This window comes from Leptopilina heterotoma, unplaced genomic scaffold (assembly GCF_015476425.1).
Source record: "Leptopilina heterotoma isolate Lh14 unplaced genomic scaffold, ASM1547642v1 Lhet_92, whole genome shotgun sequence".
NCBI lineage: Eukaryota > Metazoa > Arthropoda > Insecta > Hymenoptera > Figitidae > Leptopilina > Leptopilina heterotoma.
In genome coordinates this window covers 2,237,969-2,260,887 of record NW_025111199.1, presented here as the reverse complement: position 1 = coordinate 2,260,887, position 22,919 = coordinate 2,237,969, and the positions used below count along the sequence as shown (strand labels likewise).

Below are 22,919 nucleotides of genomic sequence, written 5' to 3'. Positions count from 1 at the left end.
TAGGTAATTCGCTAATAATGCCTTTCAGTTTACCAGTTACTTTAAAATGTCTACTTTCAAAATTATCTCTTTCATTAGAATTTGTGATTAATTCTTCCTCATTATCACAACAAAGAATTTCTAGTCGCGACTGAATTGTTTGGAATTCATTCCAATTTTCTTCAATTCTTTGTAATCGTCCGATTGGATCTAAAGAAGCTAAATATGTTGATTTGTTAATTTTATCTAACGCTGTTTCGTTCGTGGTAAGTGAGCGTTTTAAAGCACCACGTTTCACTTTTAATTCACGAATTTCAGAATCTGTCATATTGACTATGAACAATTGCCATTTTTTTCTACTTCATCAGGCAAAGTGAACTTTACATTTTTCTGTCTTTGCATCCTTTGAAGTATATCATTGAATGATTCCACGTCAGAATGCAACCTTTTGCCAAAAATATTGTTCAAAAAGCAAGCAATTTGAAACTAAATTCTGACTTTGTGTAGTAATTTATTATCGATTTTATGATCGAGAAGAGAATATTTTTGCTTGAGCACACCATGAACTGATTCTATAGACCATCGAATTTTTGTGACAAAACGAGTGTCATTTGATTCTTCAGTTGTCAGCTGTTTCCTTTTTCCTTTTAATGCGGGTATAAAAAAACGAAGATGTCACTTTTATTAAGGATCTTCCTTATTAATTACATTACAAATCTAAGCTTATCAGAATAACATTTTTGAATAGAACCTTTTAATAAACAGTAGGTATATTATACATGTCAAGTAACCGACAAATTTTTATTTTTCATTCTACGGTAGTCTCCCCTATAGTAAATAAATTTAGCAAATAACATTATAAATCTTTATTGTCCTGAAAAACCTTTTCTTACACTGAGAAAAAAATGCTGTTGAATCAATGACATATGGGTTTGATTCATTGAATAGTGTCATAACGGGCTGCCTAACGTATATGCTGTTGTTTTGAAAGCACCGATTCTAATGATTCGATAGTATCACTTTCTTTGAAACAAAAGCATATTTCTCAAATTGACAGCATACTATGTTAATTCGAAGGTGAATCCTTTTGAATCAATAAACAAAATTTTTTAATTTAACAGTATATGCTTTTGAGTCAATGACTATAACTTTTAAATTTAAAAGCATCATTTTTATGATTCAAAAACTAGTACTTTTAATTTTTTTAGTTGTTGCTATCGATTGAATAACACCATACTGTTAATTCAATTCTTTTATGTGGTTAAATATATACCAACGATAAATTGAAAAAAGGAAATTTTTGTTCACATGTTTTTTATATACTATAATTAATTCTCACACCTTTAACACAACACTTCTTATACACATCTTTTTTCAATTTTACACACAAACATACACATTTTTATTACTTTTTTCATTTTTTCCAACGGCTAAACACACACACATACACATTCAAACACACTTACCTTTTTTAGTCAGAAAAATGCGGCTACTCCCAAGCGGTCACCCATCCATTTAGTAACCGCGACCAACGACGCTTAACTTCCGTGATAGACGAGAACCGCCGCGCTGCAATGTAATACATCCGCTTCTCAACATTGGGCACTAACTTTGTGGTTTAATACCGTGCTCGAGATTTTTCGCGTATATAAGGGAATTTATATTTAACTAGTCATTAATTAATTAAAAGAATTTAAATAATACTTTTTTATATTGGAATCGCAAAAACGACAGGTTTAATAAACATATAAATATATGTGGGTTAGTATTTCAATAAATTTAGCACCTGTCAATGTCTCAAATACATAGTGTTCTTATTTTTATAGCATATGCTATAGGCAGTCCGCAATAGCACCACTCATTGAAACGAAAGCATATGCTTTCGTTTTCAGAGCGCGCTTCTTTGTAGCAAACAATTATTCATTTGATTTAAATTTACACGCATTTTCTTCAAATTTATCTATTAGATGCTTCAAATGAATAATGTCAAAGAAGCAATAAATTATTCTGTTGCTATATATAGATGAACTTTAGAAACAATTTGCACAATATCATTAATTCTACAGTACCGTACTTTTAATTTAAACAGTTTCATTTTTTCGTTTTAAGCAATATACTTTTCGATTAATAAATGTGTCATTGAATCAATGACGGGAAATTCAATAGCATGGAGCTATTTGATTCAACAGCACTTTTTTTTCAGTGTATGATTTCATGTTAACACCAAATTCTGTTTTCTGAATAAAAAATAATTTATGAAAAACCAAAAGTAATCTTAATTTTATCGTTCCTATTTCAGATTAAATAATTTTATTTTAAGAAGTTATTTGTAGTAAAAGTAAGTTAAAATTCCATAAATTATGAATAAAAATTTGAACGTTGGCTTCGTTTGTATCCCTGCATTAGTTGATTTTGGTTTAGATGTTAAGACTAAAGATGAGCCTGCTGGAATTTTTAAATTTGATGTGTCCACCTCTTTTCTGAAAACAAAATAAAGTAATTTTTATAACTAATTATTAAACATAAAAAATCACTAAATTACAGCATTTATAAAAGTAAAAATGAAAATTTCATAAATGAAAATTTCATAAATGAAAATTTCATAAATGAAATAATGGAAATATTTATTACAATACATTTGAAATTATTAAGATAGTCTGCTTTACAGTAGCGTTTGATGTTATGAAAATAATCACAGGCCGACAAAATTTCGACAACTTGATGTTAACTTAAATGTGTAAGCCGATTCTTATAGGCTTTTCGACGTAGAATCCGAATCTGACCTTGAAAATATTCACCCAGCAAACATTGTTACATAACAGTTATGTAACAGTTATGTCACAGAATATCACACGTGATATAACATGATATGAACATGTGACACGAAATGTCGTAACATGAGGGTCACAGTTACATAATTGTTACAAGAAGGGTGATATAACAATTATGTTGCAGCGTGATATTTAATTATTATATCACAGTTATGTAAATATGTTACATAATTAGAAGAATTTGATACATAATTGTTATATCACACTTATATTACGTTGTGACTTATTATTATATCACAGTTATGTAAATATGTTACATAATTGTTATATCACACTTATATCACGTTGTGACTTATTATTATATCACAATTATGAGATTCTGTTACATAATTTGATGAGCTTGTTATATAATTGTAACATCACTATTATGACCTACGTGAAAATTATTGTTATTATTTTTATTCAATAGATAATAACAAATGCCATTTGACATGGTAATATCCAAAAATAATTTTAGTAAAAAACTGATTTATTAATTAGTACATTTTTTAAACTTGATTTTTTTACAGATCTTTAATATTATTTATAAACATGTTCACAAGTTTATTTTATTCACATTTCACAACACTTATATACAGATTAAATAGTAATTTTATTATTTTACATAACGCTTAGAATGAAAAATATCCGCTCGCATGTGGGATCGAACTCACGTCCCCCCGCCCTTGACGACCCGACGCAACGCATTTAAACCGCACGGCCACTGAAGGCTGGATGAGAATTCTCCTAATCTACTATATCAACTGCAGTGCCGTATATTCTGTTACTTACTGTTATGTAACTATTACGTAACAAAGACAAACTTGTGATTTTTTTATTTGTAATATACGATTAACGTGTTAATAAAAATATCTACCACACATTAGTCACAGTGTTCAGTAACAATTCTGTAACATTTACGTAACAATGTTACACACATATAAGTAACAATTTTGTAGCATTTACATAACAATGTCACACACATGTGAGTAACAAAAAGAAACGATTACAATTATACTAATCGGGATTACAAATTTTTATTTTATTCTGAAAATTCTATTTTTCTTCACATAAAATTTGAGAGTTATAAACTTTAAATTAATTTTAAATAAATTTGTTCAAATAAAAATTTTTCTTTATTAATTTCTGACAACTTTTTACAAAAAAAATTAAGATATTTTTTAAATTATTATAATAGACAAACTTTTCAGAGTACGTTAAAAAATTTTAAATAAAATTAAAAGTGAGTGATATATTAAATATCGTAAAATGTTCCAAAAGTCGGCTTCTTCACCCCACTTTACTTTTACGTACTTCTTTAAAAGTTTTGGACATTAATAATTATAATAAATAATACTGATAATAATTATTAATAATAATTTATTGTAAATTAATAAACTTAAACAGTTAAACTAGATTTATAATAAAAAATATTTATTCGAAACAATAATTATAAAATAGTGTTTCATGTTACATAACAGTTATGTAACAATTACATAATTTTATTGCGTAACAGAGAGACTACAATTTTACGTAACAATTTTGTAACGACAGTTACAGAACATTGTTACTTTTATGTTACATAACAATTACATAACAGTTACGTAATTTAGCTCTTATTACTACAGAAATGTTACGTAACAGTTACAGAACATGTTTGCTATTTAAATAATTTGTTTTTAAATATTTTAGTTGTAATAAAGACTTAAAATGTCAATTATTTATATTGACGGTTGTTACTTTTTTGTATTTTCATTTAAAAAATTTCAAACATAGCCTACAATTTTTTGCTTCTAAGTTCCCTTTCTTCAAATCGCGTCACATATAATTAATAAAAATGTAAAATATAATTTTTTAATTTTTAAATAATAAACTATAAAAATACATTATCATTATATTCACGATAGTAAAAATGAATATATATATGTGACGCGATCTGAAGAAAGGGACCTTAGAAGCAAATCATTTTAAGGTTGGGTTAGAGTTACTTTTTTCTTGTTTGAAAGTTTCTTTTTACTTATTTCGAATTAAAATCAGTGTTTATTAAATATTTTAGTTTTAATGAAGACTTAAACTTCAATGATTTATATTGACAGTTGATCCTTTTTTTGTATTTTCAATTAAAAAATTGCAAACTTAACCTATAATTTCTTGCTTCTAAGGTCCCTTTCTTCAGATCGCGTCACATATAATATTAATTCTGTTTATAAGGTTTAATCTCTTCATTGGATAAGTTGTGAATATTGGAATAAATAAATTTATTATTTCATATAGTATTCTCTAAATATTCAAATTAAAATTTGCCTTGTTATGTTAAGGGGGGGGGGGGGTATAGTTAATTCGGTGAAAAAAACGCATGTTTTTAAGAATTTTTTTTGGCGATACGCAGAAAGTTAATTTATTTTATCGCTTTGCATATAATACTGCAACATTTGAACAATATTTTTCTAAATTTTAATTTAAAAATATTAAGAACTGAGCAAGATTCTAACATTTTCCTCAGGCGCCTCCAAAAATTTGCGGTGTTCACTCTAACTCGCAACAGAATCATCCAAAACAAAAAAATCAAAGTGCATTTGTTAAAGGAGATGTTTTTTGAGGTAACATCAGAAGCCATTATTTTTTTATTAAAAAATTACCAATTTTACAATAACAAATTAATCGATTTTTTACAGTGAAAATCGACTTTTTGGCTTTCAAGTGCTACGGAAAATCGAAAAGTAAAAAAACAAAAAAATCCCTTCCGATAATACCTCAAAAAACATCTCCTTTAACAAATGCATTTTGATTTTTTTTGTTTTGGATGATTCTGTTGCGAGTTAGAGTGTACACCGCAAATCATTTTTTTTTGACGCGGCTGAGAAAAATCTCATTATCTCGCTCAATTTTTAATATTTTTAAATCAAAATTTAAAAAAATATTGTTCAAATGTTGCAATGTTATATGCAAAGTGATAAAATAAATTAACTTTCTGCGAATCGCTAAAAAAATTCTAAAAACATGCGTTTTTTTCACCGAATTAACTATACCCCCCCTTAACCTTAGGAACGAAAGCAAAAATTTCTTTTTAAAAAGAATAAGCAATTGCTTTGCGTGTATTGCTTTTGTTTTTAGGAAAAAATTGCCTATGTAAAAAACACATTCTGCCTATTATTTATTTAAGTGCAGTTTAAAAGAATGTATCACATTGTTGTATAATACGTATGTTATTAAACTATGTTACTGTTATATCACGTCCCAGTAACAGTGTTAATATTTCATTATATAATAGTTACATAATAATATTGTCACAGTGTGATATAATAATGTGACCTACTTTATTAATTATAACAAAATTATGTATTTATTATGTCACACAGTTTCGTATCAGTTATGTAACAATTAGAGAACGATGCAATAAGACAAAAATTATTACTCTGTGATGTAATGAATATATCACACAGTTATATAATAGTTATTTGAAAAAATTATGTAACTGTTATATCACCATCCAGTAACAGTGTTATATAACAGTGTTACTATCTCATTATATAATGGTTACATAATAATATTGTCACAGTGTGATATAATAATGTAACCTACTTTATTAATTATAACAAAATTATGTATCTGTTATGTCACACAGTTTCGTAACAGTTATGTAACAATTAGAGAACAATCTAACAAGACAAAAATTATCACTCTGTGATGTAATGAATATATCACACAGTTATATAATAGTTATTTAAAAAAATTATGTAACTATTATATCACCATTCAGTAACAGTGTTATATAATATTGTTACTATCTCATTATGTAGTTGTTACATAACAATATTGTCACAGTGAGACATAACAAGGTGCTTTATTTGTTATGTAACACTTACGTAACGTGTTTGCTGGGCAGTTGGCTAAAAAACTTGTTTTTGGTGCTTTTCGAACAGCTATAAAACAATAATGCGACGGAAAAAGTCTGCATGGGGCAAAATGAAAGCTTAAACAGTGTTCTTCAAAACACAAAGTATAAAAATTGGGTTTAGGTTAATTTAAAAAAGTGGGATCAGATTTTGTATCGAAGGGCGCTCGAATTGTGTACAGAATTCATTTTTAAACCTCAGCTTTTTAAAATGCCTGGAACCTCATGTTTTAATTTTAGATCTTGAAAAGCACTGTTTAAGCTTAAGTTTCGTCCTAGGTAGATAAATTTATTCCGTCACTTTATTCTTCAAAAAGTGCCAGAAACACGTTTTTGGCACCTAAAATGTTAATTTGTTTAAAAAATTAGAGCCAAATGGATATTTCTAATGTTAGATTCGGATTTTACTTCAAAAATCATATGAGAATCAGTTGCCACATTTTAAGCAACAGAATTTAGTCGGCCTAATTGTTCAAATACAGCTACTTCCACACGATTGGTTATTTGAATCTTTGATGCTGCTTATGAAAAACAAGCTGCTTATTGTTAGGAAAAAATTGGCTGAGATGATATCTCAATATAAAATAAAAGTTATATTTTCTCAAAATTGTTATTTCTTTAATGAGTTACTGCAAGAGCATCACTAGCATATTAAATTATAAAAATATTACAAACTTACCCCCATTTAAGTCCAGGTAAGTTTGATCCAGCAAGTTTCAAAACGGTAGTCATTTTATTAGCATTTGGTACATGTGAATTCAAGTTAATACTTGTACTTTCCATATCCGAAAAGTTTATAATTAGTGATATTGTTTCTTCTGAGTCCTGTCGGATTATTAATAATATTTGGCTGTCTATTGTTATGATATTTAAAGTACCATTTCTAAGTGCAGGAGATGTTTTTCTCAAATTGGTTAAAGCTTGATAAACTTTATAATGAGAATTTTCCACTTGCTTCTGGTTTTGCAGATTCAAATAATGATAATTACTGTGTACAGGGAGCCATGGGATGCCATTTGAAAAACCTGCAAACATTCATTATTAGAGTTGAGAGTACAATATTTAATAAAAGTAATGAAAGCTTACAAAATTAAATTTTTTTATTTTGTCTTTTAAAAACGTCGGGGACAAGCATTGAAATTTCCTCCATAAGAAAACACTACTTCCTTCAATATACATCAAGATTTTTTATGTTAAATAATGTTACAAACAAATACACTTTTATTAAATTTTGCTATTACTTTAAATCAACCTAAGAAATGCGGTAATACTTATTTATTCTACCGTAGGCAAGAAGAGAAAAAGTCTATAACTTTAATTTGATTTTAAATTAATTGTAGCTTGCATTGTAACAGAAAAACGATCTGTAAGTGAATGTGTGTTATAGATTTTCTTACTTAATAAGACAATATTAAATTTTTATAAAACTTCAACCAATTTCCAATTTAATTATCAATTTAATAATAAAAAATGTTGTACCTGAATTTTTTGAGTTGTCCCACTGAAAAGGTGTTCGATTTGGATCACGAGAGCGAGATTGATATTTTTCTTTGCCAGCGTTACATCCTTGAGGGTCTTGTGTATCTTCCCAACTAATATCAGTCTTATCGATCATGCCAAGTTCTTCACCGTAATATGTTACTGCAACACCTGGTAAAATCATGGCCAGCATTGTCATTTGATCACTTCTACCAGGATACCGACTTTCTGTTCGAGGTCTGTCATGGTTGCCCATCTAATAAATTATTATATTTTTACATCGTAATAACACATATAAATAAATATAATATTTTTTAATATTAAAATATGTAATCTGTACACTGTATATAACATTATGTCAGTTTAAGAATTTTTTATTGACATATTTATAAAGATTAATTTTATATTTCTATATTGATCGAAAACTAGTGAGTAAAACTTTCATGGTAATTAGAATAATAACAAACAATCACTTGCAAGTTTATTTTTATGTAAAAGTAATTTTAAGAAGCACAACTTTTTAATGCAAATGTCTATAGTATAGAAATAAAAAAAATTATTATTATTTTGTATACTTCACTAGGGCCATAATCACTCACAATTCTTATATGAGAAAACTCTAAGAGATCATATGTCATTTTCAAATGAAACGCCCCTAATAAACTTTTATACTTACTACCCAATTACCGACTCCATTTGCTGGTGTATGACTTAACCATGTATTAATTAAATTTTTAAAGTCTTCTGGTTTCGATGTGACAGATACATCCGTAATAAATTTAAAATTGAAAGGAATATGTGAACCATAATTATAAAATTTCGTCGTATTTTCTAAACTTGTGTATGCTTCTGTCATCATGACCTGTAAAAAATAACATGTTATTAAAATTAGAATTTATTATATGTTATACGCTTGCATTTCAATATAGTAAAAAAGTAGATTGTTAGGTATTTTATTTTATGTAAAACATTCTTCAAGAATCACTGCAGAAACTACAGATAATAATTTTATACAAAATTTCACAAATATGCTAAAATAAAATTATTGTACGCAACTCAGGCGTGTTATGGTTACTTATCTACCTGTACAGGTGCATACTAAGTTCCCTTTATAAACTAGCCGTTAATAAAGTGCCCATTATTGACCTAGAGCAATAAAGTGTACTTTATTGACCGCTCGTAGGTAATAATGTACTATTAAAGTACAACAAAAATGACTGTAAAAGTTTTTTACATCCTGCTGGCACTAAAAATACACACTTCTAAAAGCGTAATGTTAAATACACAATTTCATATTACATTCAAAAAGCTAATATATTACCTTCTCATCTTCATTATTTGCATTTGACCAGTCATCCAACACTTTTCTCCAGCTTAGAACGAGGTCATAAGTACGTGGATCATCCTTAGTATAAATGTGATTCAAATAGGTATAATCTCTATCTGTTGCAGTGGGATTATTAGATCTAGGTTCATCGGTAAGTTTGTCATCTTCAAAAAGATGGGGCACTGCGTCTATTCTAAATCCATCGACACCTTTACCTAACCAAAATTTAATTACATCCTGTGCAAAAAAAAAGATTTTTAGTTTCTTTTTATGTTTGTGTAGAAATACTTTTTTAATATAAAACAAGTTGCATTCGTCGTGAAATTAAATATTTTTCGATTTAAGGGGACTTTCTGGTTTAGAATTTGCAAAAAACACACTTTTTTATTGTAAAAAAAGAAATTATTGTTTTTGCAAAAGTTCTACTTGAATATTGTTACATATTACAAGTAGAGAATTAAATATTTTTTTGAGTATTTTTAGTTCAATTTCGCAAATTAAATCAAATAATGTTTAGTATTTTTTTAGAGGCCATATATAGCCACTGACACAAAGGTGGTACGACTTTTTCTGGCCATATATGGGCCATGGGCCATTTATTTATTTTTTTCTTGAATTGTCTTTCTATTCTTAGTTAGAAATGTTTCAGCATTGGGCTCAGGTTACTTTTTATGTCTTACATTTGTTGGATAAATTTATTCACAAAGTAAATTTTTTAAGGTGGTAGAATTTTCTTCATATATCAAGAAGTATAATAATAATTTATAATATAACAATGCAATAAATATAGAATTGGGAAACATTTTACAATGTTACATGTTACTAACCCGGCCCCACAAAAAAGTATCTAGTGCAGCAGACTGGAGTATCATCATTATTTTAGGCCGCTGCAAAGAGGGCCAGTACGCATCCAAATGCGGACAAAAGTCCACTTTAGAATTATAAATTTTACATATAATAACCTAAATCTACAGTATTTTATGCAACTTTTTGTAGAATATTAAAGTTATTTGTCAAATACTATAGCGGTGATTGTATATTTGTTAAAAAGTTTGATTAACAAATTTGAAGGACTCTGACGACTAAAATACTTATTTGATTTTCTATAAATGATTATTTTTCTGACTTTTAAATTTTATTTTTTTTAAATGACATGTATTACTATAAAAAATATTTATAATAAATTAAAAACACTATAGGTATTTAAAAAAATAAAGCACATTTAACGTCGGAAAATATTTATTTTTTTGAAATGCACTTGCTATTATTTGTTAGTTCCTCCTAAATTCCGCGCGATATAGAACAAACTAAGCGTAAAATATCTTCTAAATTAAATGTACTTTTAATTAAAATTGACCACTTTTGTCCATTTTAAAATTTGGTGAATTTATATACAAAATAAGGCAAAAATTCATAGGATATAATTTTTTTGAAAGGCAAATTTTGGTCTACTTATTTATTTCTGAAATTAATTAATTTTCTGACTCGTAACCTGTATTTCTTTATTTTATTTTTATTTTTAAAGGAAAGTAAACAAAATTAAAAATAGTTTATGTAATAAAAAATAAAGCACATTTACAGTAGAACCTCGGTTATTCGAACCTCGATTATCCGAGATTCCGGATTATCCGAGGCACTAAACATGCTCGGATAATGCGGAATAACTCGGATAAAACGGATCGAGCGACTAAATTTGGAAAATAAATTTTACAAAACCACTATTTGTGATCATTGCATTTAAAATTTCGTCCATTTTTGTCATTTAATATTATTCTAACACTTTAAACACATGAAAAATAATTTAAAATTTTGAAATTTTCATTGGTTCCGTGTTATCCGAGTTTTTGATTATCCGAGGTACCTCTTCCCCACATTACCTCGGATAATCGAGGTTCTACTGTAATTTGTTAAATATTTTCCATTTTTCGAATTATTATCACTGATTACAAATCAAACGTTATATTTTCAAAATTCAAAATGGCGTATCAAATATGGCGAACAAATTTCTAAAAAAATTCAACGAATTTCATTCAAAGTCGTTTCTTGGCGGTTTTTATGGTGGCTGATTTTGTAAATTATGTACTAAATTTTACAAAAGTCAAAACCAATATGGAGAACAAATTAAAAAACTTTCAACGGGTTCCCTTTAAACACGTTGTTTAAGTGATTTTGTGGTCGATGATTACGAATGCGACGTCGGTTTTTAAAATTCAAAATGGCAGATTTAAAAATGCATTAAGAATTTTAATCTTTTTGGTTTTTCGCTCTTTACCGAATCCAGAATCATCGAGCGTGGACGTGGCAAAATCAAACTTTGAAGGGGATCTGTTGAATTTTTGAAAAATTGTCCGCCATATTGGATCTAACATTTTGAATCTTGGAAATCTGACTTCTGATTTGTAATCATCGACCCGCCGAACCCGCAGAACCTGAATTATAAAAAATTTTCTAAAATTTTGGGTCGATCATTTTGAATTATTAATTACATATTTTTATTAAGAAATCATAAAAAACCTTAGGATAGTATTTACCGCTAAATTAAATAAGTTTTTAAATTTCTTATCTGACATATTGGATCCACCATTTTTAATTTTAAAAAGCAGACATCAAATTCGTAATCAGCGACCCTAAAAACCACCGAATAACGATTTTTAAGTAAATTAGATTAATTTTTAACATTAGCGTCCCTTATATTGGATCAGCCATTTTGAGTTTTAAAAAACTGACATTAGATTTGTAATCAGCGACCCGAAAACCCCCCGAGTAACGATTTTCAAGGGAATTAAATGAATGTTTAACTTTGGCATCGGCCATATTGAATTCGCCATTTTGAATTTTGAAAAACTGACATTGGATTCGTAATCAGCGACCCCGGAAATCCCCGGGTAACGAGTTTCAAGTGAATCCGATTAAAATTTGAGTTTTGTCCGCTTTTGCCTACCTCTTGGCCCACTGTACGCTGAATACGAATCCAAGATCAGTTTTTTTTATCGTGTTAGGATTTTTAAGTCGCGCTTATCGGAGATTTTTGGGGTTATCCCAAAAACATGGGATGTCGTTAAGAACTCTATGTCCGTTCGACAGAGACCCAAAAAACATCCTATTTCCGTAGGATGTCTCTAGAATATATATCTTCTGGGTGTCCCTTCAACAGGTACAGACATCTTAAGAATATCCTCAAGACACCCCATATCTCTGTGCCCGCAGGGTACCAAGTTACGTAAAGATAAGAAAAAATTTGAATTTGATTGCCATATTGGAAACGCCATCTTTAGTTTTTAAAATCTGACTCCACATTCATAATCAGTAACCCTGAAAACCTCCGAGGAACAAATTTGAAGTAAATCCAACTAATTTTTTTAAAAAATTTATAATACATAAAATCTTTACATATTTTTAAGGCTAAAAAAAATTCTGACGTAATTCACTAAGTGTGTACTTTGGATTCGTGATACCGCAAAGATAACATATAGCGTTAAAGTACATTGTATATTGGTCTGCCGCGGCGGATGCTTTTTGAGGGACTGTGTAATTATTGTATTTTTCTATTTAATTACATGTATTTTTTAACTCACTTCCATTTCAGTTTTAACCAGCGGGTTAGCGTAATTCAAATCTGGTTGGCGGTAATCAAACTGATGAAAGTACGAAAGAGCTCTCTTGTCACTATGTGTCCACGTAGAACCACTGAATACACTTATCCAATTGTTTGGCGGTATATTTCCCGTCTTGTTTGGTTTCCAAATAAAATAATCATTATATGGTGATATATTGTCTAAGCTTTTTTGAAACCATTCATGTTTGTCAGAGGTGTGGTTTGGTACTAAATCAAGAACAACCTATAAACATTTTAAGGAATTTTATTACTTTAAACACTTTAGAATTCTAAAAGACATTATAATGGAAAAAATTAAACTACACGAAGGCTCTCTAAAATATATTTAGAGAAATAAGAGTACTATCTATTTAAAAAAGTTATTTAATATCAAAAAGGCACAGAAAATTAAAAAATAAAAATTTGGCTTTATCGAACGATCAGATTTTAGTCCTTTGTATATAAAATCATCAGAAAAAAAATTTGATGAAAAATAATCATTTGGAGCTGAGAAAATGGTACCTAAAAATAGGCATATTTTAATGGGATTTTACGATTGCTCTTGGCCCCTTAAAAAAAATAATTCCTGTAGAAATGGTAAGAAATTCAGCTCTTGCAAAAACTTTGTACTTCCTGATGCATTTACTTTACTATTCTGCAGTGCTTCATTTTTATCCAAAAGGAATCCGCAAATTTAAAGAAAGTCATGTTACTTATTCCGCACGAAATTACTAGTAATCAAAAAAATTCACAGATTTTAGATATAACCTGTTTACGTGCGTCGGTATGAATAAAGCAAGGTTAAATAATGAATAAATAATTATTTATAACTCTTAAGCAATACAATTCAAAATTTATACACCCATCTACAATTTCTCTCTTACTATATTCCTTATACTAATTTTTGCGTCTACAGAACGACTTGAAATTATGAAAACTTGCATTTGCCTGGACCACCCGTCAAATGGGTTCTCTCACCAGAGAAAAGGGAAACTGTAGATAATCTCTCCGAGTACAACCGGTTTATCGACAGCCAAGTTCTAATGGTGTGTACCGGACAATAATCGACAGTGCACATCATTATACCTCGACTTCCAACCTCCTGCTTGATATATTACGAAATTAGTGAGAAAACACTTGGCTATAGCGAGCGTCAAAGCGCGGTCACCCATCCAAGTACTAACCGTACTAGATGTTGCTTAACCTCTATGATCGCAAGCCAATGGAGTCTCATTACTGTAATATACTAAAATAAAATGTACTATTATTTATTCATATTAATTTGTGTACCTTCAGACCTAGTGTTTTTGCTTTTGCCGTTAAATCCGTAAAATCACTCATAGTTCCAAACCTTTCATCGATTGCTCGAAAATCTGAAATATCGTATCCAAAATCGACCATTGGGCTTTGAAATATTGGAGATAGCCATATTGCACCTACTCCACAATCAACAAAGTGCTCCAACTTGCTTGTAATCCCTAAAAGATAAAAAATATTAAATTTTTTATGAATTTTCAAGTGCAAAGAATAATAAGAAAGCAAAATTCAATAATTAACTCTTTGCGGTACATAAGTTTTCCCCACCTCAGAAACAAACAGTTTGACAGTTGAATCACGTGGACATTATCAGGACCCTATGTTAGTTTGATTTTGAGGTTATGTTTACAAAGGTTATTTAGATTTGATAGATGTCTTTCACAATCAAATTTACCATTTTTAAATTTGTAATAAATTGCAAATACATTTACACTTTATACAAAAATTCATATTTTTGTTATTCAATAGTATAATTTAATATAATTTATTGTAAAATATAAATGGTTTCCAATGTTCACAGGGTACGATCCTGCAAATTCAGACACTTACATTCCCACACATAACTAACTTATCAACATAAGCATAACGCTTTTTTTTCATACTATTCGTTCCATTTATTTCAAATTAAAAAATTTCAGCAAAAGTCAACGAAGTCAACATTCGTACAATTTATAGTAATAAAAGCATAAAAAAAGAAATGTTTAAAACACTTAACAATAATACGATTTCAAGAAAGGTTATTTTGAATTTAGATAGTCGAGTTTTCAAACTTTTTTTTGAACGACATTGAATTTTTATGTATTTTTCACATTAATTTAAAATTATCGAAGTTTAGCAACAGTAACCGAAGAATATCATTCATATATTTCATAGTATTAAAAACATAAAGAAAATGTTTAAAACACTTAAGACTATAAAATTTCAAAAAACGTAATTTTGAATTTAGATAGTCTAGTTTCTTAAAATTTCTTGCAGAAAGAAGAAAAAAGTTTTGAAGTAATATTTAAATGATAAAGAAAAATTTTTAAAGAAAATTCGATTTCAATATAAACAAGATAGGTAGGCAATGTCGGGTAAATCCTGCTGGTTACCTTTCCCTGTCTTATTTCTTTGCTTGTCCATTTTTATAAACAATGAGACTAATATTGGTGTCGTTGTTGACTTTTCAATTCACCAATCAGTAATTGATTTTGATCAATCTCGAACTGTAGATTACCCTTTACTTCATATAATTACTTACGTGTGTCAACTATAACCGTGCAGTCCTGGCAATTTCTGAGCTGGCGTGACAACATGATAATTTCAACTTCAATCTGATCTATCCGGTACTTTAAATCGTTAGCCTCTTTGTATAAGTCGTACATTTTACGCCTATGATTGCGCCCGTGTTTGATATGAAATCCATCTTCTTCTTTTCCTCCATCATTAACAAATACTTCTTCTTCACCACAAGGTCTTCTATTTTCTTTTTGGTGCTCACTTTCATTACGAAACTTTCTCGCACTCTTAAAGACTCTATTCTTTGCGTCCTCTCTTTCCTTTTCTCTCTCTTCTTTTTCGCTAAATTATGTACACTCTTTTTCCTTCTTCTGTTTCCTAATTTCGGTGTCCGATTTTTGGTGTTCCTTATTCCTCAAGTATTCCATGATATCTTTTTTTTAAACAATCTCAGCTTTTCTTCGTCCAATAAACCCTGCTCTTTCTCTTGCTTTCCTTTTCTTCGCTTTCCCTTTTCTTCTGTTCGTTGCTTTTCATTTTCAATCTTCGTTTCCTCTTCCTCTTCTATTTCATTTATAAACTTTTCTTCATTTTTCCTTCTGCTCGAATTTTCTTTCTCTCGCTTTTGCTCCTTTCGGTGCCCCTTTTTTCTTTCTCTTCAAGTTTCTCGTTATCAAATTCTGTCTTTCGCGATTCATCCTGACCTTTATAGTTATTTTCCTCCATTTTTTCGTCTTCCTTCTGACAACACATCACTATATGATCTTTTATTTTTTTGCATCCTGACCTTTATAGTTATTTTCCTCCATTTTTTCGTCCTCCTTCTGACAACACATCACTATATGATCTTTTATTTTTTTTGCATCCTCTGGAGACGACAATACATTCGAATCGCTTAAGGAGGTGCAGCTTCTTGTCCTAAAACTACAAGTAAAAGAATAAAACTTGATAAAAAACCATTGTACAGCCTTTTTGAAGACAAACGTGTTACCATAAAAAGACATAAATAAAAACTACAAGATTTCAAAACAGACATATTGATTTTTCGAAATCAATATGTAATCAACTGCAAAATGACGGGTAAACTCTTAGATCACGAGGGGGAGTTTGCAATGGACAGACTCATAGCATCATAGCCAAAACTGACTACGGAGTTCAATAACTCCTGCAGTTTACAAGTGTTGCAAATAAATACTGGACGAGAAAGATCTGCTATGGATGAAGTTACTGATACTGCATCCAGTCGCGGCATTCCGATAATACTTATACAAGAGCCGTACCAATATAAAGGTACGACTGCTGGACTTGTCAAGTATTCAAATCAAATTATCACGGGTAACGATAAGGGAGAGTATCCTTGGACATGCATTGTCATAATTCAGAGAGAGTATAGCGATATGTTGCTGAAGGATGTGAGCACTGCACATTGTGTTTGTGCTTACATATCTGGACCATGCGGGTCTCTCTATGCTATTTCTGCCTACTTCAAGTATTCGCTGGATATTGTGGAAAGCCTACAGGAGCTCTAATTTGTTCTTCAGAAGATTGTCAGCAGAAATGTTATTATTGGCCTGGATGCTAATGCGGTATCACCTCTGTGGTGCCGTAATACTGAGTATGCTGATTCCAGGGGAGAACAGTTGTAGGCTTTTATATGAAAGTGGGATTTGTTTGCGGTCAGTGACACAAGTGATCTCTGTACATACAACATATGTTTTCAGAATATAGACTTGATTCTGGTGGACTCTTACCTTTATAAATAAGAGCTTGAAATCCACTGTTGTGGATGATGTAGAACTAAGTGACCACAGGGCACTTGTGCATGTCTTTGGAGACATGACCTTGCTTAAAAAGATCAACATGCCTCGTTACAATGTGATATATGCCAAATGGAACAGATATAGATATTTTATTGACGATCAAGTTATGAAACTTAAAAAGGATATTCCAAGACAACATTCAGGGAATGTTCCACGGTAATATTAAACGAATATTCCAGGGTGATATTGAGTTATTATTCCTAGGTAATATTAAATATGTTAAAAAAACAATGAATCGTATATTTAATAAAAAAAAGAAAAAATGTTAAATATTTTCAAAGTATGTAATTTTGGAATATTCCCTGAACATCGCCCACAAATATTCCATTAACATTACCGTGAAACATTCCCTCAATGTTATCTTGTCCGATCAGCACATAGCTTGCCACAAGATGTGCAAGCATCTTATAAACCAAATGTGAGTTAAATTAAAAATTTTTTTTTGTGAATTTCACTTGTTTTTAAATTATTATATTACTTAAAAATAATAAATAAGTAGCATTGAAACCTATAGTTCGGGTATAATAATATATAAGAACTAGCTGTCATACCCGTCTTCAACGGGTTTTAGTTTCTACAAATACATTTAGCACTGTTTCTACCAATCTGGAAAATCAGGAAATAGCCAGGAATTTAATTCGACCGGAAAAAAATTATAATTAGTTACCTATTTCGGTAGGAAAATATTACTATTTGAATAGTCTCCACCCTTTAGCAAAAAATCAAACATTATTCAAAATTATCAAAAATTCGAAAAATCGAATTTCTTAAAATTCAACATTTTTCTTTTCTTTTGTAGCATTTAGCTTTATTATTTTTGGGCTCTTCAAAAATACTTTACTTATTAAATAGTCTCTACCCGTTGGTAAAAAAAATAAAATTTTTAAAAATTGTCAAAAATTTGAAAAACCGAATTTCTTAAAATTGAACATTTTTTCTTCTCATTTACTGCATTTAGCTTCATTATTTTTGGGCTCTTCAAAAACGCTTTAGTTATTTAATAGTCTCCACCCTTTGGAAAAAAATCAAAAATTATCAAAAATTTGAAAAACCGAATTTCTTAAAATTCAACATTTTTTCTTTTCTTTTATGGCATTTAGCTTTATTATTTTTGTGCTCTTTATAAATACTTTACTTATTTAATAGTCTCTAACCTTTGGTAAAAAATTTAAAATTATTAAAAATTATCAAAAATTTGAAAAACCGAATTTCTTAAAATTCAACATTTTTTCTTTTCATTTACTGCATTTAGCTATATTATTTTTGTGCTCTTTAAAAATACTTTACTTATTTAATAGTATCTACCCTTTGGTAAAAAATTTAAAATTTTTATAAATTATCAAAAATTTGAAAACCCGGTTTTCTTAAAATTCAACATTTTTTCTTTTCTTTTGTGGCATTTAGCTTTATTATTTTTGGTCTCTTCAAAAACACTTTACTTATTTAATAGTCTCCACCCTTTGGTAAAAAATCAAAAATTATTATAAATTATCAAAAATTCGAAAGACCGAATTTCTTAAAATTTAACATTTTTTCTTCTCATTTACTACATTTAGCTTGATTATTTTTGGTCTCTTCAAAACACTTTACTTATTTAATGTTGCGAATGTTACTGTAACATTACGTATCAATACCAGCTTGATGCAAGAATTAATCAATATTTAACCCTTTGAGGAGCAGTGATACATTCAATTCATATGAACATTTTTTTGTTAACTCGTGCATAACTTTGTTGATTTGAAAAACTGAATATTGAAAAAATATTTTTGTCTAATGTTTGCAAATTTCTTACTTTACATACTGGTCTTTAAATAAAAAACTTTAATAACTTTTCCTGAACAGCTTGCTTAAAAATTGAGAATCACTTTTTTTTAGAAAAAAGTTGATCTAAAAAAACAAAAAAAAATTAAAAATACGTCTTTTTTAAAAATTTTATTGTAGAAATGGGTTGTATTTATCTAAAAAAGTAAGCTAAGGATTGTTTTGCATTCATTTTACAAAAAATAAAAAATTTTCATTTTTTTGATTTTTCGAATCTTTTGGAAAAATGTCATAACTTTAGTTCAAGTTAATATTTTTTAATCGGATAAGGCTATGATTTTAAGTTACGTTAATAACTAAAAGACTGCCAAGTTTCACTTTAATTGATTAGACCGTTTTCAATTGACGCGCGAACAAAGTTTTGCATACAGACAGACAGACAGAAATTTTTTTTCTTACATTTTTTGAATTGTAATGTCTCAAAACGAAAAAAAATATAAAAATTCTTAAGCTTGGAGCAATGTACAGACAGAAGTCTGATTTTATTAATATAGATTTGTTTTATAATTTTTAATATAAGAAATTGCATTTATTTTGCGCTACGAAGCTCACGACCCAACATTGCATTGGGTCGATAGCAGGCAACGGGTTAACCTATGACAACTGCACATACTTATTTCAAGTCACGATTAACGAAAAAATAAAACAATTGAAAAAGGACAAGAAATTCGTATTAATGCAGTTTTAAGTAACGGCGCGGGGCAAGGGGAGACGTACTCATACCAAGTACGTTTAGAATTGCTTTATTTTTATAACATTGAATACATCCCCGCTTATCTAGTTAGGTAAAGGCCTCATGTATAATATAACCCTTACTTATCTCTTTATAATATTTTATGTCGTTTGAAAGATAAGGTTGAGAGATAAGCGATTGTAATTGATTTTTCGCAGATATATAGATATATTCGCGCATTAACTATCATGTTATAAAATAATCTATTCTTGGGACATTCGCTTTGTCATAAACTTGTTTGTTTGAATACATTTTTTTAACCCTGACACTGTCGATTCTTATAATAGAAATTAATCAATTTATTTCAAATACATGTCATTTTTTCACTGTTTAATTAAAAGAATATAATAAATAACTTTTGAGTATAATTTTGAACAATTAAACAGAAGTTTTAAGCATAACACTTTTTCATCTTACATTTCAACCTCTAAGTTTCAAAAAAGAAAAAAGTAAATTTTAATTCATATTCAGGTTTATTAATAATAAATATCGTTATAATTTTGCCAATGTTTTTCTCTTTACCTAAAATCTTAATTTTAACACCTCCTTGAATTTATATTGTGCATTAATTTTAGGGAAATCCACTTGAAAGTTAATTTTTACTGAAAACAGATAAAGGAAATTTTTTATGCGTTGCAGATTACAAAGTGTGAATCACCTTTTTCATGATAATTTGTTTTTCTTGTTAATTTTTCATGACAATTTTATTCCTTAATTCTTTAAATTACTATTACGAACATTACCAAACACTTTTAACTATAACAGTGAAAGATAATAGAAATATTATATACTTATTATTTTAAAAGTAAAAATTGTGTTTATTAGTTTTTAATGAATCATTAGTAAAATAATTAAATTTACTTTGATTTAAGATATATTAAGTTTTCTTAATCTAACATAAAAATAATTGCATTTATTATCTTTTAAACTTGACTAATTTTTTTTTCACTATTGAGATTAAAAAATTGTTTAAAAAGTTATGAGGCTGAAATTGGCAACCAGTTATCAGCACCCCCACTTCATTTTGGAAATTAAATTTCAAAATAAAATATTTTTTATATGAAACTAAAACTAAATTTTGAAAAATTAAGTACGTTTTGATAACTAGGTGCAAGTTGCAGCTTCATAAAAAAATTAGTAAGAGAAGCTTATATAGAAAAATAAAAATTATTAATGTGTGATTATTCAATATCAAAAGATTATAAAATTGTGAGTTCTAATAATAAAATAAAGTATTTTATAATAAATTTAGTCATTCTTAACAAGTATTAATAACTTTTTTATAATTTTGTTATAAATTGAATATGTTCCCAGGCGAAAATGATTCGTCCGAAATTCGGGTTAAGAATACGGATACAGAATTGATAAAAAAAATAAATTTTAAGAGAAAAATTGCGTACGGAGTTCCTAGCATCTAAAAAAATTATTTTAAAAATTCATTAGTAATTTGCACAAATTTTGTACAAAATTCGTTCTGAAAATTTGTCGAAATTTTATGAAAAAATTTTAGGGAAACAATTACGTGCGGAATTCTTATTGAATTTCGAGCGGAATTTTTGAAAAATTTTATTAAAAATTCGTCAGTGATTCGCAAGAATTTTGTTCAGAAAAGTGGTTGAAAATGTTTAAAAAATATTTCGAAAAACAATTACGTGCGGAGTTTTTATCGGATTCCTAACATAATTTCTAAAAAAAATTTGCACAAGTATTGTTCAAAATTCGTTTGGAAAAGTGGTAAGAAATTTTTAAAAATTTTTCGGGTGAACAATTATATGCGGAATTCCTATCGACTTTTGAACTGAATTTTAAAAAAATTTAGTAAAAAAATTCGTCAGTAATTCACATGAATATTGTACAAAAGCTATTCCGGAAAGTGGTCGAATCTAAAAGGAAAATTTTTTAGCAAAAATCACGTTCGTAATTCCTTTCAAAAATGTCCGAAATTCATACAGAAAATTAAACGCGAATTACATAAAATTTTACTGTAGATATTACTGGCTTTCTTCCAGACATAAGCAATGGTGTAATTGATTTCAAGGCGAGAGTAAAAAATATTTTTAAAAAATGTAAAAAATATTAATCTCTAAAACACAAATTAATATTCTTGAAAATAAAATCATTCATTCAACAATTCCATGCACATCGATAATACGCAATGTTAAGGGTTCATATCACTCTGTTAACTTAAAAAATGTTAATATAAAATTATTTGTCTAAAATGAAATTATAATGTACCTTTTAAATCTCCAATCCCATCATTATTGGAATCCATAAAACTCCATGGGTAAATTTGATAAAACACTGTATTTTTCCACCAACCTTTATTTTTTATTTCACTAACCACAGGACTGAATAAAAATAATGCACTAAAAATGATGCTAAGAGTCTCCATCGTTACTAATGCTATCTAGCCATCAATGTGTGGATTATTTATAATAGGGCATTCATATGTTATATAACGGAAAAGAACACAAATTATTATCGCATTGGCATAACAAAATTTTATCTGATAGGAACTTAGATAATTGTAGTTCAGTTGTTTATTTTATATAAAAATATTTTTAAAAACAATATGATTAATAAATGCATTATTTAGATACAAGTTCGCACTTACAGAATTAAAAAGGAAATAAAATGTACGACTGAAATAATATAAGTTGATAAAATAGTAGGGGAAAGGCTTGCAGGTTGTCCCACTTGAGTTATTTTTTATTCTAGAAGTCCTATAATTAAAAACGCGACTGATATTGTTGTCAAATGGTTAGTTATTACTTTTTATGCTCTTTTGGAGCAAAAGGAAGCAATAAAAATTTTCTTGTTAAACAAATTCTGGAATTGACTTTGGAAAAATTAAAATTGTGACTTTTTCATGTGCTAACAAATAAAATATTTTTATAAATAATTTAGGTTACAATTTTTTTCTGA

General features: G+C 28.5%; 1 protein-coding gene across 1 annotated transcript; it reads right to left on the bottom strand.

Annotated features, from left to right (window-relative positions):
* Positions 1–654: 654 nt before the first annotated feature.
* LOC122511956 (maltase 2-like) lies at positions 655–22,420 on the bottom strand. Its single transcript, XM_043627533.1, has 9 exons — positions 22,230–22,420; positions 14,376–14,563; positions 13,066–13,329; positions 9,485–9,727; positions 8,840–9,025; positions 8,164–8,419; positions 7,364–7,709; positions 2,185–2,459; positions 655–869 (listed from the first exon to the last, which is right to left on the bottom strand). The coding sequence occupies exons 1-8, from the start codon at positions 22,384–22,386 to the stop codon at positions 2,303–2,305; spliced, it is 1,797 nt and encodes a 598-aa protein (XP_043483468.1). The 5' UTR covers positions 22,387–22,420; the 3' UTR covers positions 655–869; positions 2,185–2,302.
* Between the last annotated feature and the right edge of the window lie 499 nt (positions 22,421–22,919).

Excerpts from the sequence above, each read along its gene's own strand:
- LOC122511956 (XM_043627533.1), bottom strand. The coding sequence starts at position 22,386 with ATGGAGACTCTTAGCATCATTTTTAGTGCATTATTTTTATTCAGTCCT. Across the intron at positions 7,710-8,163 it reads GGACAACTCAAAAAATTCAG|GTTTTTCAAATGGCATCCCA; the intron begins GTACAACATTTT and ends GAATGTTTGCAG. Across the intron at positions 2,460-7,363 it reads TTACCTGGACTTAAATGGGG|AAAAGAGGTGGACACATCAA; the intron begins GTAAGTTTGTAA and ends TTTTGTTTTCAG.